At 45.5% G+C, this 17,104-nt stretch overlaps 1 protein-coding gene across 4 annotated transcripts in view; it reads left to right on the forward strand.

The window, feature by feature from the left end:
- The window catches only part of Tanc1 (tetratricopeptide repeat, ankyrin repeat and coiled-coil containing 1), a 236,819-nt gene that overhangs the window by 107,301 nt on the left and 112,414 nt on the right, over window positions 1-17,104 (forward strand). For 2 of the 4 annotated variants that reach the window (XM_029469399.1, XM_029469408.1), the window contains exons 4-5: window positions 6,456-6,644; window positions 16,783-16,953. In XM_029469399.1, coding sequence (XP_029325259.1) covers window positions 6,456-6,644; window positions 16,783-16,953 — 360 coding nt within the window. The remainder of the gene's footprint in view (window positions 1-6,455; window positions 6,645-16,782; window positions 16,954-17,104) is intronic. The other 2 variants (XM_021177906.1, XM_021177913.2) reach the window with 1 other exon arrangement.

Genomic DNA, 17,104 nt, shown 5'->3' on the forward strand with positions numbered 1-17,104 from the left:
CCTTCTGTTGCTCCTCTCCCTTGTCTCAGGGTAGCCTGCCAAGTGCAGACAGGTCACCTCTGGGTGGCAGTCACTTGCAGGTGTCCCTGAGCACAAAGCCTGTGGGATGGCGCTTCCTTTCACTCACTCCCAAGGGAGAGCAGAGCAGGTGGCCCACTTAACTCAAAACCCTTCACATATACACATAGCTCTATCCTTGGGAGTATAAATGTAAATATTTACATCACACATGCACATAGAGGGTGTGAGCCATATGTAAGGATTAACCTCTGCCCATTCTCCCAGTTGTTTACATCCTATTTGCAGAGGCAGGCCTGATACAAACTCCAGAGATCCTCCGTTCCCAAACAGTAGGCGTGTTGACATGTACACAGCACACACAGAGTTGTATATACATATGACATGAACATCGGTATATACACATACACCCCCAGGAAACATACATTTTCAAATACTGAAAACTTGGTTTGCAGGGTCATTTCCTATGGTTTTTCTTCTTTCCCTTTCTCTCCTGCTTGTCTTTTTATTTTTCCCCATGTTTGCCTTGACCTCTGGCTTCTTACCTCAGCCTTCTGAGCGTTGGGATTGCAGATATGCACTAACGTTCCCAACTGCCATTTCTTTTCTTTCATTTTCTTTTTTCCTTTCCTTTATAAAAATCAGAACACAAGCGTCTCAGATCCTGACCAGCTTCTTGTTCCAGTGGCGAGAGAAATCCCCGGTACACGTTGCGTTCATTACATTGCCCTCTTTGGGAGAACCTTAAAGCCTATGACTTGAGCTGCAGTAGTTGAGACAGCTACCCTAGCAGCAATTGGCCTCCTCCCTGAACAGAGGAGGTGGGGCCGCTGCCCTGATCAGATATAGCATTACAAGGCCTTGAAAGCCTCGGCATCTAAGAAGTGGGGAGGTCTGTGAGGTCAGAAAACATCTATGCGATGCTGAATGTAGATTAAGGAATTTGCATGCATCCCACAGACCTTTCCAGGCTGCAGTTGGTGGCAGCTGACCCACATTTTTATTCTTCCTCTGGGCCAGGCTCCCTGCAGGAACTGCAGGCCCATATGCTGCAAGAGTTAATGAATGTACAGTCCTGGTGAAAGAGAAGGACGCTATTTTGAGTGCTTGATGACTAAACACCTATGCTTCAGATGCTCTTGGTTTGTGTGACAGCAGCATAAGGTGCGACTGAAGGTAAATTAATGATCAGGAGGCCCGGGTACCTCCCCAGTGGAACGTTCGGGAGTGCTTGGATCTAATTAAGCAGCCGGCACAGAACTGGAAAGTAGACGAGGGAACAGCTTTCTTCCTGGTGGCCTGGGACTGCGTGCAGACCTATATATACACACTATTTTTGGTTTTCTCCATCGGGTACACAGAATGACGTCATATTGAAAGAGTATCTCAGCAGCAGTCTAAAAGGGGAGTGGCACCAGGGAGATGGGCAACATGCGGTTGCCTGAGTTCACGGTTGACACTGGCTGGTGCCCTCAGGCCCTCAGGCACGCTGCTTATTCCTGTCTACTTCTAGGTCTTCTCGTCTAGAAGAGAACTAGGAACAGTAACGGCTTGGTAGGGAGGCTGTGAAGACAAAGTGAGGGAGCGGGGTGCTCCTAGCACTCTGTCTGGGGACCTACCTGCATCCCTGAGAGCATTTGCTTTCATTTATGCTTCTGTAGAGTCTGAGAATGGAGGGTTTTCTGAGGTCATAGATTTTTTAAAAGCACTGTAGCTCTTGCATGGTGACTTGTTTTAAAGGAAAAGCTTGCACAGTCAGGGAGAAAATGACATTCTGTTTATGTTTCAGGATAGAGAGCGTGAAGTGTGAGGACGTTTGCTGACCCCCACAATGAGAAGGTGGACTGGCTTGTCTCATTAGCTAGTACTTTTTGGACCCTGGGGAATCAGCTCTGTGTGTGTGTGTGTGTGTGTGTGTGTGTATGATGGTACTGTGGTACTGTTTGAGAATTAGTCATGATTGTGTGGATATGTTTTGAGAAGTTGTCGACACAGGTCCACTTATTCTTTCTTTTTGAAAATGTACACTGCATATTCAGTGGCTGGGCCTAGAAGCCAGGGCATTGTGTAAGGTGCTTTGAAGTGTTTTCCATTGCAGAGAGAGCCTTCTACAAGGTTCCAGAAAGACACTGGGTCTTGCAGAGGAAATCTTTCCCAACGTGCTGGGTTTCTGTAAATATATATGAGTTATGTGGTTATAAAACCTTATGATGGAAAATATGTTTAAAAAGCAGTGCGCCCAGAGGCGGGAACCACATAAGATGCCGTAATACATCTAATGCCCTAGTTAAATGTATCACCCGAGTCCCGTTTTCCGGAGCTGGATAAACAGAACATCTTTCTATTCTAAACCTCCAGCCCCGCCTTCCCTGGCCACTTTATGGCACGATAAATGGAAATCTTATTTCCTGCCTCTGTAGACCTATTTACCTGAATGTGTGAGCTCACCCTTGCCACTCTCAGGGCCACCCGTTCTCAAATAGGCTTTGCTTTCATCCACCTGCCTTCTCTGCCCTCCTTTGAAAGCCGTCTCTAATCCTGCGGTCCATGTACTTTAATCTGCAGGGCTGACTGCCATTCTGCGTGGCCACCTTTAAATGTTCGTCTCCTAGATTCACATTTTTTTTCTTCCATTATGAATTTAAATTCAAAGTCTTTAGGAGTGTGTGTGGGGTGTGTGTGTTAAATACAGAACTATTGTCAAAAGCCATTTTTGCTGATTTACACGGATTTATTAGATGTCTTATTCTCTTTGGTGAGTCCGTTATCTTTTACGTACGGCTTTCACTCTTATACTTTATTATGTGTGTATTTTAATTTTGATTTATTATAAATACAGAAGACCTTACAAACATCCATTTATCCCCCATGTCCTTCCTGATCTTTTATTTTTAGAATGTAGGAAATTGGTGATTTTAAAGTAGGAAAAGGTGTGTGTGTGTGTGTGTGTGTGTGTGTGTGTGTAGACTGTATATAACTAACAGAGCCTGAGATACGATCGGCCCCTTTTACAGGAAAAGTGTGATTGCTCCTTACATATTTAGCTCATTTAGGATGTGTTTCTTTGGGGATTCTCCATTCTTCCCAACATCCTTATAACAACTGCAGAGTGTGTTAGGATCTGAGACGGCTGCTGGTTGGGTGAAGGTTCCAGCTGCTCCCTCTGTCCTCCCAGTTAATGCTGCTCTGCTTTCTAGCCTATGGGAGGGGTGCTTGGATCAGGGGACTCTCTGAGATGGACTCATGCTGGGTGATGCGATTCTCTCTGGGGTTTAAATGTTCCATGGGAAGCACCTGCCAGCGTTGGAGGGGAGCCTGGCAAATCCTGGTCCTTGATAACATGGCTTGTGTACCCTGGGGAGGACGCACTGTCCTGCCCAGTCTGGGCCTTTCTGCTGCCGCAACAGGAAGCGTGATTGACATGTGCTTCCTAGTACTTAATTGGAATGAGGAATAAAAGAGATGACAGTTAAAACAACGTCTACTCAAGGCCAAAAGAAATGCCCCAGTCACGCTGGCTGCTGCCGTGAAACAACCTTAATTCTTCTGAAACCCTTTTCAGCATCTGCTGAGGAATGTTGAGGGAGCCGGGGATTTCTGATGCCTCGCTGCTCTGAACACCCCATCATCATTCATGTGTGTGCCCCTACCACAGTTCTACTCTTGGCCTCTGGTGTCATGAGATGCTCTGGGCTGCCTTGGACCTTAACCTGCTGCTCTGTGCTGTTAAAGTTAAAGCTCTAGGACTCCAGGATGCTGTCCAGCCTCTGAGCAGGCTCATCTCCCACTTGGTACTCGGTGCCTCCTGATCTTCCATAGAGCTGCTCTCTCTGCCTTGGGCTTTCCCTATAAAAGGAAGCTGGAAGTTTAATTGTTTCTGGGAAGCCAAACAGAACAGCATGTTTGGGACAGATACCGTCAGGAGATGGCAAAGTCAAAGCTGGAATGGAAGCGCCCCCCCCCCCCGAACCCCATCTCTAAGTCCCATTTTTATTGCAGCCTACATAAAATCAAAGAGCTGGAGCCCAGCTGGTCCCAAGGCTGAGGGTCCTCATGGCTGCCGCATGCCTTGGAGGCTCTGCCTTACAGACTTGCAGTTAATGAAAATATTTGCTGTGCTCGATACAAACAAAGTTTACGGGCAGGATTTGTGATTGGAAAATGCTGTAAATCTGCACTCCAGCCCCTGATTTCTCTTGTTCCGTGTTAGAGGACTCTGTCTCTGTCTCTGAGACAGCAACTCTTTTCTCAGGAGCACGCTGAATTTTTTAGCAGTTCCTGGCAATGGTGTGTGTATTTCCATTGCTTTGTGTTCCAATTGAAAGGAAGGGACTGGAAGTCTAGGTTTGCACGTGTAGGTCAGAGATCTTTCCGAGTGGGTAGGGAGGCTATTCCTTATGGCCTAGCGGGCCACCTCGCTGCCATTTACAGACCGAGTCTATGACTTAGGTAGTACATGAGGCCACATAGCTCTCTTCAAACACATGGAAAATCAGCCTTGCCTGCAGCTCCGCCATCCTCAGTAACTCTGTGTGTGTGTGTGTGTGTGTGTGTGTGTGTGTGTGTAACTACTTATATGTTCTTGTCCGACTCCTGTTGCCTAAATCTTGTAGGCACTGTATCTGCTTTAGAACCAAATGGTAGTAGGATCTGGTCATGGGACTAGTTGTGAGACGGAGAGAGTAAGTGCCCAAAACTCTCATGAATCTCTTCTGAGTATAAGCATACAGCCCCACTGGGAGATGTGCTCTGGTTGTAGCCTTGGCTCTGCCTTTCATTGGCAGCCACAGAAGTGGTTGTCAGGGTGCCTCATGCACTGGCTACAGATCTCAAGAGGTGGTATCGGCAAGAGTCCAGGGGGTGTAACATCCAAGGCAGGAACCTCTCCTGTTCACCTGGACAGTATAAAGGGCCTCTACTAACTCCTGTTTACCCTCCCCACTTAGGGTTTACCCTCTGCCCTTAGGGGTAGAATGCCTTGGCCACCTGCCTTTAGTGTGTTTGTTATTCTAGTGAGGGCTGTTTAGTAATTGTGCATTTCTTCCTTCCTTCAAATGAGCGACCTGGGCAATTCGTGATAACTCATTAGCGTCTCAGGTTTATTGAAATGCCTCGAGTGTAGTTGGCCCAGGTGAGGCTGAAGAGTCTTTGCTGGCTCTGCCTGCTTGCCCACAGCTTTGCTGTTGACAGCTCTGTCACTTTTGAGTTGCTTGGGAAGCCAAGGCTTCAGTGTGTTCCCCCAGTCTGGGGCAGGGTTAACAGCCCTTCCCATGTGAAAAGCCAGCACAGCAGCACAGCATGAATAATGGCGGTTTGGGTCACATCCCTTTCTGGCCTTATGCACAGAGATCTGGGGGGGGGGGGAATGAGTGCCTGCCTGGCTAGACATCTCAGAGGGTTCATCCCCCCACCCCCAAGGGTGGCACATGGGTTTCTTTTGTAGCCAGGAAGTCATGACAAAGAATAGTTGGAAGGAGTCTTTGTCAGACAGACAGGTTTTGCTTATGGAAAACTTACATGTCTCCTCTGAATTCTACTGTCTATAATTTAGAACTTTGAAGATGGTTTGTAATCTATGGAGTGATGACTCAAGTTTCTTTGCTGTCCTTGGTTGCTTCTTGGTGCATTCTGAGGAATGTGACTTGGGGTGGGGCGGCCGAGTTGGGGGAGGGGCAGGTAGGAGGAAAGTGTACCATCTGAGTGCATGTAACCAGCCACGCTTCTTCTCTAAGAGGCTTGTCCCTGCCGAGGCCTGTGTCCCTGTATTCTTTGTACACTATGATTGCATCCTCTATGTTGGAGAGGCCTGTATCCCTGTATTCTTTGTATACTATAATTGCATCCTGTATCCCTGTATCCTTTGTACACTATAGGTACATCCTGTATCCCTGTATCCTTTGTACACTATAGGTGCATCCTATATGTTGGAGGATCTGCTTATTCTTGAAAGTTTGATTTCATAATGGTGTGCTAGTTTGTTCCCAGGTTCCTTTGGGGGTCAGATCCTAGGGGAACCTGCTCAGAATTGAGCGCTGTGATGGGTTGGGGTTGGCTGGGGTTCAGTGAGGGAAGAGTAGGTGGGATCTGAAAAGAGAAAAGTGAGGCCAGGAAGCCCTGTGGGTGCAGTCCAGGTCTTCCATTGGGATTCCCATATTGGAGGAAGCAGACTTGGGCTGGAAGTCCAGAGAGTTCCTGGCTTTGGACTTTGTGTGGCAGTTGAGTAGGACAGAAGGCCTCCTGGCAGAGTTGTCTCATGCTCCTGTGGTAAAGCTTGAGTTCCCCTGCAGGCAATGGAGTTCAAGAGTGATCAGGAGAAGTCGTTTAAAGAAGTATGTCTGGTATATGGGAATTATATTCTAAGAATGTAGCTCTTGGAAATTAAAGTCTTATCAACTTGTCACGAGTGGTATAACCTAAATATCATCTTTCCACTCCAGGAGGTGACTTTGGCTCAGAGACGCCTGCCTTGTCCTCCAGTGGTGACTCTCCTGTGAACAGTTTGTCCACAACAGAGGACACCTATCGTGTGAGCTTGGCCAAAGGGGTCTCTATGTCTCTTCCTTCATCACCTTTGCTGCCTCGACAATCTCTCCTGACACAGTCAAGATCGAACAAAAAATCTCCAGGTAAAAAAGCATCCCAGTATCTACATAAGCTATCTTTATCTTGGTCATTTAAATTATATATATATATATATATATATACACACACACACATACATATATAATCATATATAATTGCATCACATATGGTCTATATATCATGTATACATCATATACATGTATATATCAAGATGAGTACATGTAAGAAATCTTCTGGGAGAGCCCGGTGTGGTGGTGTATGCCTGTATATGTATAATCCCAGCACCTAAGACAACAGAAGCAGAAATGCATGAACTTGGGAGTTCCAGGCCAGCTTAGGCAACATAGTGAGATCTCATCTCAAAAATACCAAATCTTTTAGGAGAATATTTTTTCAACGTTAAAATAACTTTTAGAAAAATTGGGTTCGAAAATTATTTCTATCTACATATATGTTTGTGCCTCTGTGTGTATGTGCACGCATGAATTCAGGTGCCCTCAGAGTCCAGAAGAAATGGTTGGGTCTCTTGGAACTGAAGTTTTAAGTGATTGCAAGCCTCCTGATGTGGATGCTGGGAACTGCACTCAGATTCTCTGTAAGAACAGAAGTTACTCTGAACTGCTGCTGCCCCCAGGGCAAACAACTCAAGTATTTCAACCTGCCTGCCTGTCGTTCCACCTCCAAGTATACTAATGAGCTGCCCAGGATAGACTTTCATAGAGATTCAAGAAGCCCTTAAAGTTATGGATATAGGCAAGTACCATTGACAACAGGCTGCCTGTTCATCCCTACCAAGCCTTATATAGCAGATGTGTTTGCTTGCTGACATTATCCAGCATTGGAGCAGCTGTACGGTTTAGAATCTGCTGACGACTCAGGCTTGTAACAGGGCAGGAGCCATGGGTCACTTGTGTAGGGCATCTTGCCTCCCTCTGTCATTACCAGCTTCATGCACGCTTGCCCATACTGAGAACAAAAACCAGCAGCAGTTAACTATGAGAGGCTGGGATTCAGATGTGAGGAAAGCCCTTCCTGTCCTCATCCCTGGCGTCCTAGCAGTTCTTTGATATTCTTTTAAATTGGCCAAATATTTGCTTATAAAAGGCAGGATAATTTGGGTTCCTACTGATCATGTGCCAATGAAAATTCCTCTCAATTACATGGGAACATATTCAGAGTTCATCTAAATTGTGCCCTGGGGCTATGAAATTAATTAGTTTCTGGTTTCCTAAATATTTGTGTTAACTTGGAATGACATATGCATTATTTTTTGAGTCCTGCAGTCGGTGTTTGAGATTTGTGCGTGGTAAAATGAAGAGGGGAAACCCTGAGGCGCTGCGTGTGAGAAATGTTGACGTGAATTCGGTTGAGTCTCCAGAATCTCTCATTGTTCCAGAACTTTCTTATTTTGGACAGCATTGTTTACAGTTCAGTCATTAGCTAGAAATTGGTTTTTGGTATGAGGTGATTTCCTGTGCCAAGGAATTTGACCTGTTTATCAGTATTTAGGGAAATTCCTGGGATGGCCTTTGCTGGCCACACTGCTGTATCTCTGTGTCTTTTCCTCCTGCAAATTGGGGTTCTCACAGGGCCTTTCCTGCTAGGCTCCCCTGGCTGGGCTGACTGACTCTCCTTGGGATCTGCACACATCTCTTTTTACTCAGCTGTGTTGCTTGTCTGTAGGTTAGTCAGTTTATCAACAGAAACTCTGCTTTGCCAGATTCCAGTTCGACGCATGAACCCTCTCCCAGACCTATCTGGGCCTTCTTATCAAATCCAGATTTAGTCAAGAAACCTGTTTTAGGGCTGGCGAGATGGCTCAGTGGTTAAGAGCGCTGACTGCTCTTCCTAAGGTCCAGACTTCAAATCCCAGCAACCACATGGTGGCTCACAACCATCCGTAACGAAATCTGATGCCCTCTTCTGGAGTGTCTGAAGACCGCTACAGTGTACTTACATATAATAAATAAATAAATCTTTAAAAAAAAAAAACAAACCTGTTTTATCAGTTTAACAAGGAAGTCTCGGCCCCACCCCCAGCTCTGCCACCATCTCCATCCCCTCCGCCCCCCTGTCTCATGACCTAACTGCAACAAAAGTTCTGTGAGCTCAGTGAAGTCCCCTCCTGATTTTTGATCTCTTTGTGATTTTTTTTTTCCTTTACTGACTGTCACCCTGTACCTTGGCAATGCATTCCTACTTGGCTGTGCACCTTTCAGAGTTGAGCCTAGTCGTACCTTGATTGAAAAATTCTACTGCAGTGGGGTCCACCATCTACTCCTGAATGAAGTGCACCTTCCTGAACTTTTACAAGTATCACTAAGTAATGTTCAGTTTTTGTTTTTTTTCTTCTTTAACCTTGTGGACTTCACAGATGTGGTTGGTAATTTAGGGCAAGAAAAAATGTCTTAGCCAAGCATGGCGTGAAGAACGGATGATTCTGAGCCTGTGTCTTACTAAGAACCTCAGTCGGAGGGAATGCCAAGCACAGAGGTTGACATACTGAGCCATGGTCAGTTGCTCTGACTATGAAATGCTATTGCTTTTGCCTCGGGGCTAGGGATCACCTGAGACTCTAGGGAATCTACATTTTAGACATAAGTTTATTACTGATGGCAAAGTCCGTATCTGTTCGGTGGGGCTTTCTGTAGAGTTGGCAGGTGAACCTGGGCAATGTGACTGGTCTGAGAAGTTTGGAGAGGCGAGCTGGGCAGTGGTGGCGCACGCCTTTAATCCCAGCACTCGGGAGGCAGAGGCAGGAGGATTTCTAAGTTCGAGGCCAGCCTGATCTACAGAGTGAGTTCCAGGACAGCCAGGGCTATATAGAGAAACCCTGTCTCGGAAAAAACAAACAAACAAACAAACAGAAAAAACCAAACAACAACAACAACAAAAGAGTTTCGAGAGGACTCTCAATATATGTATGGGCAGAGAAACCCTGACCGACTTGTCCCATATGAGATTTGGCTTTGAGACCAATATGAGATTTGGCTTTGAGAAATAACTCCCATAAAGATGAAATTTATTTCTAAGTTCTGTGGTTAGTCTTATAGACAGAAAGATGTAGCAGTCTTTCCAAATATTCAATCTTTTAATGGGTTCAAGAAAATACCTTCCAGTTTAGATGTTTTTGTTCAACTGAGCATATCCTTGCTAGCAGAACATTTTTTTGTGCACTACCCAAATCCATGTAGCAAATTAGTGTCTCACAGTGGTGATTTGGCACTATCATCTCAGTCATTTTAAGTTAAAAAAACTTAAGGCAAAAATGGCTGCTTAAAAATGGCAGTGACTCAGAAGACCTAAAATGATATTTTCATGGCTTTTAACATACATTTTTCTTTGAACCATATCAGTGGAAAAGCATTCAGAATGCTAATGTCTTACCTGTCTTTTTTTCCCCCCATTTTTAAGAAAGGTTGACATATGGCTGTGAACATGCAGTGGCTTTAAAAATACCCGTCTATTTTAAAACTAGCACTATTGCTACTAACGATACAGTAAATACAGTGTATCTGCAATTCCCAAGGATAACGACAAGCCAGTCCATCCCAGGTACCCATACCTTCTCCCTGTGGCCTGTGCTCCCTCACTGTTGTTCAAATCCAGCCTTCAAATTACCTTGCTGACTTTTGTTGTGATGTTTATAAAGTGGCTTTTTAAAAAAAATTTTAACATAAGTTTTTATTGATTCCTTGTGAATTTTACACACGTATACAAATCCCACTAATTCCCTAGTCCTCATTTCTGTCCCCCAAAAGAAATTAAACAATAATAAGAACAACAAGCAAACAAATAAACAAAACAAACCATCGCTCTGTGGAAGCTACAGTGTGTCAGTGTGTCAATGTGTCCGTGTGTCCCACAGTGTCACCGTTTTGCCCTAACAGCTTTACTTGCAAATGAGTCATTAGTCTGGTTGGAGGCCCGTTGGCTTCTGATATACCATCAACACTGGAGCCTCACTGACTCTTCTTGGGTATCCTGTTGTTACATTGTGTCATGGTGACCCTGTAGCTTTGGATCGGCAGGGCCAGCCTCTTCATGAGCACCAGCAGCGTACAGATGGGGTAGATGTCAGGGTGGACCAACCCAAAGCCCTGGATCTGAGCCTGGGTAGTAACTGAGTTGTTTAAACCTTCCAGCTCTCCCACACCCCTGCCACCAGGACTAGCTTTCCCACACCCATGCCACCAGGGCCAGCTCCCCACTCCCTATATAACTGCTGGTGCCAGTGGCAGTGAGGGGCAGGAACAGCTTAGCAAGGCCCTTAGACAACAATACTTCAGGTGGCAGCCCAGACTATGGAGGTCTGCATGGCCTTTGGTGATAACATGGGTACAGGCATTGCCACAGACCCTTGCTGCATTAGGGCCATATGACCCTTGGAGGCAGCATGTGCCTAGACATCACATGACCTCAGGTGGCAGTGGCTGTTCCTCACCCCCATTGCATCCCCAGTTCCTCCTCTCTTCATAGCGCATAAAGTGCTCCACTTCTCTTTCCCATCTCTCTAGCACATACTTGCTCATTGTAGTACAGCCTGCTGGCTCACACAGCAAGACCTCTCCATGTCTTCTGTCTGCCCAGGCGTGGGCCTCTCATGAAATTACTTTTAAAAGACACCAAACCTTGGAATCAAGACCAGGCAGGCTACACATAACAAGATTTTTTTTCTCCATAAACAAAACAAACAAAATATGTAGAGCACCCCCCCCCCCCAAATCTCTAATCTGTTTTACTTGCCTGTATAGAAACTCTTCACTACCTGATGTTTATCAAACTTAAGGGAGGGCATGTAGTTATCTATTTTGCTTGGACGGAGGAATATCCAGATATGCAATTCTTTACTGATTGGACTGTAACCAGTGGATTGGGTGGATGGTCAAGAACTTGGAAAGAGCATGATTGGAAAATTGGTGAGGAAGACATTTGAGAAATGTGGTGGTTTGACTGAGAATGGCCTCTGTAGGCTCACATATTTGAATGCTTGGTCCCCAGTGGTTGGAACTCTTTGGAAAGGATTAGGAGGTGTGGCCTTGTTGGATTAGGTGTGTCACTGAGGATGGGCTTTGGGTTTCAACTTACACATTCTCTCCCTCTCCCTCTCTCCCCCCTCTCTCTTCCCCCCCCTCCCCTCTGTATGTCTGTGTGTGTGTGTGTGTGTGTGTGTGTGTGTGTGTGTGGTGTGTGTGAAACAGGGTTTCTCTGTGTAGTCCTGGCTATCCTGGAACTAGCTCTGTAGGCTGGCCTCAAACTTGGAGATCTACCTGCCTCTTCCTCTTGTACTTGCTACCTTGTTGATAAGTGTGTAAGCTCTCAGGTACTGCTCCAGAACCTGTCTGCTCCTCACCATTATGGGTCATAAACCTCTACGGCTATGAGTCCCAAATTTCAACCTTTTTCTTTTATGAGTTGACTTGACTTAGTCACAATATTTTTCTACAGCCGTTGAAAAATAATCAAGACAAGGAAGTATGTGGATAGATTTCTTTGAGTGGGAAAAGCATGGGTGAATGCTTGTGCCCCATAAAAATGCTCACCAAAAGGTGACTTCAGCAGAGTAGAGTCCAGTAATCAAGTAGACAGCGTGACTGTTCTGTGGACACCTCTTTCCATGGCCATCTCTGTCCTTGCCCAATGGGTTCATGAACAAAGTGGCCATGGTGGCAGAGATGTAAGTCATGCATGGGCGTGACAACATGTGCACTTCCACTCACTAAGGCTCTGCCTGACAGCGGAGATGCCAGCAGCTTGGTGGTGAGCTGAGTACACTGGACTACTTCCTTCTCGGAAAGAACAGTGCTTTGTCCTTAGCTTAGAAAAGAAACAAGGAACTGTCAGGCTGGAGCTCTTATTCCGTTATGAGTCAACTTCTGTATCTGTAATAAAGCGTCTTGATCAACACAACTTATAGTCATGAAAGTTTGGATTAGTACTATGGGTAACTACTTAGATCCTGGGACCTGTGGGCCAGGGATCATATTAAAGCCAGCTTGGGTAGCTCATGCTTGTTAACTGCCACACGTGGAAGTCAGAGACAGGAGGACTGGCACAAAAATTCAAGGCCAGCTTGGTCTACATAGAGTTCCAGGCTAGCCAACGCTGCAATGCAAGACTCTGTCTCAAACAAACAGACAGACAGAGGTCATTAACCGTGTGTTAATGTAAATTCTATGTGATTGAGTTTCTTGTTTTCATCACTTACTTTTGGAAGGACTGAGGATTGAACTCAGGGCCTCCTTTATGCTAGGCAAGTGTTCTCCCCACCCAGCTATCTGTCCAGCCCCTGCTTTGTATTCAGTTGTTTATATTTACCCTTCTGCAGCCTTCCTCTGTTTGTGCATATTTTATTCCTCTGTTTGCCAGAACATTTCCATTTTCTGGGTTTCTCCTTTCGATATTATTTGGACTAGATGATCCATTTTATGATAACCACAAACAAGGACGGACACTCATTAAGATATCTCTGTGGTTGTTTGTGAGCTCATGGGACTAGGGACTCGCCAGTGTCTGTCCTGTATCTTTGCTTTGTCTCCCAGAGATGAGAAATGGCCTTTTCCCAGGGCTTCTTCCTAGTAATATCATTAGCTCTTTCATCTCCGCAGGCTGCTTTGGCTCCATTAGGATTAGGCATGGATGAGAAGCAGCCTTGGAAATCTACAGAAAGTGATGACAGGTGGCCGTAGAGGTTGAACAGCCTTCATCTTGAAATCTGAAATGCCCCAGTATCTATGACTTTGAGAATTGATAGGACATCACACTCAACCCCAGGTGATTGGCAAAATTCAGGCACATTAAAAGTGTGACATACATTTCCTTCTGGCTGTGCCTACAGGATGCACACGGACATCAACCAATTCCATGTGGGTCCCACTAGCTTACCCCCAACCCCCCCCCCATGTCAGCAGCTATGTTCACATATTCTGAAACCTGGAACACTGGCTCCTGCACACCTTGGACTAAGGATCCTTGCGCCATGTTGCCCCCTGATACTTTTGGCTAGGGCGGGGCGACTAGATAACACTGGCTACTTCTACTTCTATCTTACATTTGACCTAACTGCTGTGGTGGTTGTACAAACTCGACGTGCTGTCTGTTTCCTTTAGAGAAAACCCTGGCGAGCTATGAAGTAGAGGTCATCTTCTTCGGGTGATTCTTGGACAGTGAGTTAATGTCTGCCAAGGCTTCCCTACTACTCTGCAAGAGTGTTGCTTAATTTGGAAGTCCCATCTAGGAGAGAGAAGTACTGCTGGCCTTTTCAATATGTTTTGCTTGTGTGTGCATGTGTGTGTGTGTGTGTGTGTGTGTTTGTATGTACATTTATGTGTACATGTGCATGTGGAAGACAGAGACTGATACTAAAAGTCTTCCCCCAATTTCTTTTCCACCTTATTTTACCATTGAGACAGGATCTCACAATATTCATGGCTGCCCTGAAACTTGCCATGTAGATCAGGCTGGTCTCAAACTTTGGAGATCTACCTGCTTTCACCTCCCGACTGCTGGGTTCAAAGACATGCCCACCATACCCAACTGTCCCACATTTCGTTGTTTTAAGACATATTCTCACTGTGCCCCAAGATTCCCCATTCATCTAAGACAGCCATCATCTTAGCCATCTGAAAGCCCCAAGGAGTCTCCTTTCTCAACACAGGGACTACAGGCACACACTGCTGTGCCTGGCTTTTTAATATGGGCACTGGAACTCAAATTCATGTCCTCATGTTTGAATAGCAGCTCCATCATTGGCTGATCCACACCCCCACTGTCCTCCTCTATCACACGTAAACCAGAGACCCGCATGATAGAAGGTTTTCCTGCTCTCTCCTTTTTCCCACTTAACATCACACTGCATTCCTAGTTTTCCTGAGGATCTTGATGTTTATTGACAGCTGTTTCAATATTTTATAATTGACTTTAGAACTAGCTGCCACCTAAATACTTATATTGTTTTTCATTTAAAGGAACTATAGCCATGTATTGTGAGACATGCATATAATCCCAGGGCATGGAAGGGCATGTTTTGTTCGCATACAAAACAAACCTTGTAGCACGACCTAAAATGTTTCCTGATTTGTTTGTAATTCCTGGAGTGATTTTTTTTAAACTGTAGTGTAACATGTATCACAATATGTATCATTTCCCATCTCGCCAAGAATCCGTGCATGCCCATAAGCCCAGTACTTATGAGGCAGAGATAGCAAGGTCAGAGGTTCAAGACTAGCCTGGGCTACATAAGACCCTGCCTATAAGCGTACATTTATCAGTAAGTCATTAGTGTTGTTGTGTAACCTTTCTCCAGAACTCCTGAGTCTTTTGTCTGGTAAATTTTATGCACATCAAATACCTCTTCAAGGACGGTAGCTTCCCAGAGTTCAATTTCTCAACCAAATGGACTGTATTTGTGAAGAATCTTGTTGCACACTGGCCAGTTGCTTTCCAGAAAGTTGTATTGATTTTGATGCTCCCTTCAGAGTTCACTGAGAGGTATTCTTTTTGAAGTTAACATCTTCTGGAAAATATCTAAATGGACGGTGCTTGTAGGCACTCTGTTTGGGCTAGTTGTGGACTGCTGAGACCTTAAAAGAGGGTGGAAGGGTCTCTCTGTAACCCTCCTCTTTTGAACTCCCCATCTGTCTGGGCTTCTTAGACATTTCCATTTTCTTTCTTTCCAGGGTACAGTGTTGGGGGGGGCATTATCACAGCTGAGTCAGATCAAGTTCATGTTTAGAAAAACATTCAGCTGGCGTCCAGTTGCATCTGTAACTGCTTGCTGTCTTTGATGCTTGGAGAGGCTCTCAGAGATCATGGAGGCTTCTTAGACTGTTGGACTTGGGGGAGGGCTCTTAGAACAGCTTTCTGGCTCAGAATTCTTTGAAGAAAAGGAAGCAAAGATCCCACAGTCATTATGGAACATGCCTGAAGTTTGTACAAGTTACTGATCTGTCAGTAGTAGTACCCATCTGCCTGTACGCTGCGGCTGCATGAGCAGAGAATGAGAGTGTGAATGTTTCACACATGGAGGAGAGCACAGGCTGAGGTGCATGTCTGGTGAGGTAGTTAGGTGTGTCTCTGAGGCTGGCTGCTTCTGGACATGGAGAATAAGGCAGGGGACACACAGCCCCTCTTCGCCTTGTAGAGACAGCTACTTTTAACCCTGCTTTCGGTTCGAGCGCCTCAGACTACAACTAAGACTCAGCCTTCAGTAGGGACACATCCCTCTGCTGCAGTGACTAGAACAGTGCTTCTTCCCTCCTGGAAGCTGTGGTTTGATAGCCTTCTCCAAGCAGTAGGCAGCAGCTACACTCTTTCTTAGACTAGGTGTGACTGTAACACAGGCATTTTCTGTTATTATAAAAACATGTGTTCACACACAGAGCCAGTGTGGGTTCCACTTTGTTTTTTAAGATTTTTTTTTATTTTATTTATATAAGTACAGAAGAGGGCATCGGATCCCATTACAGATGGTTGTGAGCCACCATGTAGTTGCTGGGAATTGAACTCAGGGCCTCTGGAAGAACAGTCAGTGCTCTTAACCTCTGAGCCATCTCTCCAGCCCTGTGTGTTCCACTTTGAATTCAAGGGCCTGAGTCCACTTATTTCTCTGATTATAACTCCTAGCTCCCTACGTGTCATTTGGCTATACCCAGAAACTGCTCCCGGGGTATCCAAAGAATACCAGCACACCGAGTCCCCTGCTAGAGCTTGCGAGTAAGGCAGTTGAGGAGTGGCTCGGGGTTTGTTTCTTTAGCATCCAGACTAATGCTAATATATAGCAAGTTGCCAGCCACTGATGAAGAATATATGATTACTACATATAAGTCCTTTTTAATGAGGGCAAGTGTATGTATATATGTGTGTGTGTGTGTGTGTGTGTATCATTAACTTCCAATATTAGAGATGAGAGTTGACAAAGAATTATTCATTCTAATATCTTGATAATAACTAATTATCACAGTTTATGATATTTGCCAGACATAGTGACATACTTCAGTGGTCTCAGCTATCTAGGAGGCTGAGACAGGAGGATTGCTCAAGGCCAGTCAGGTAATATTGAGACCTTAAAAAGCACGAGTGCGTACCTCTGTGTGTGTGTGTCTGTCTGTCTGTCTGTCAATGTCTAGTCCTCTGTCCCTCCTAACCACTTCTCTTGTCTTTGTCTGTTGTTTGTTTTGTCAGGGTCTCCTATGGATCCCAGGCTGGCCTCCAGCTCCCTGTCTTGCCTCAGCCCTTCTGTGGGACTGCCACTGGGCACCACCACACCTGGTCTCCTCCCTCTCTTCCACAGTGCACAAGACAGCAGTCACAGGTTTCCACGGTACCCCTCATGCTGGGCAAGTGAGGGGCTCGGTAAGGAGCAGGAGGAGAGCCCCTTTTGTTGTTGCCCGCCGCTTTTGTTCCCCCTGGTAAGAACACACTCAGGGCAACCGGAATCTTCTGCGGCACAAGCTTTATTGCTTACCCCATCAGGAGCCAGTGGAGAAGAGAGCCAGAGAGAGAG

This window comes from Mus caroli, chromosome 2, assembly GCF_900094665.2.
Source record: "Mus caroli chromosome 2, CAROLI_EIJ_v1.1, whole genome shotgun sequence".
Lineage (NCBI taxonomy): Eukaryota > Metazoa > Chordata > Mammalia > Rodentia > Muridae > Mus > Mus caroli.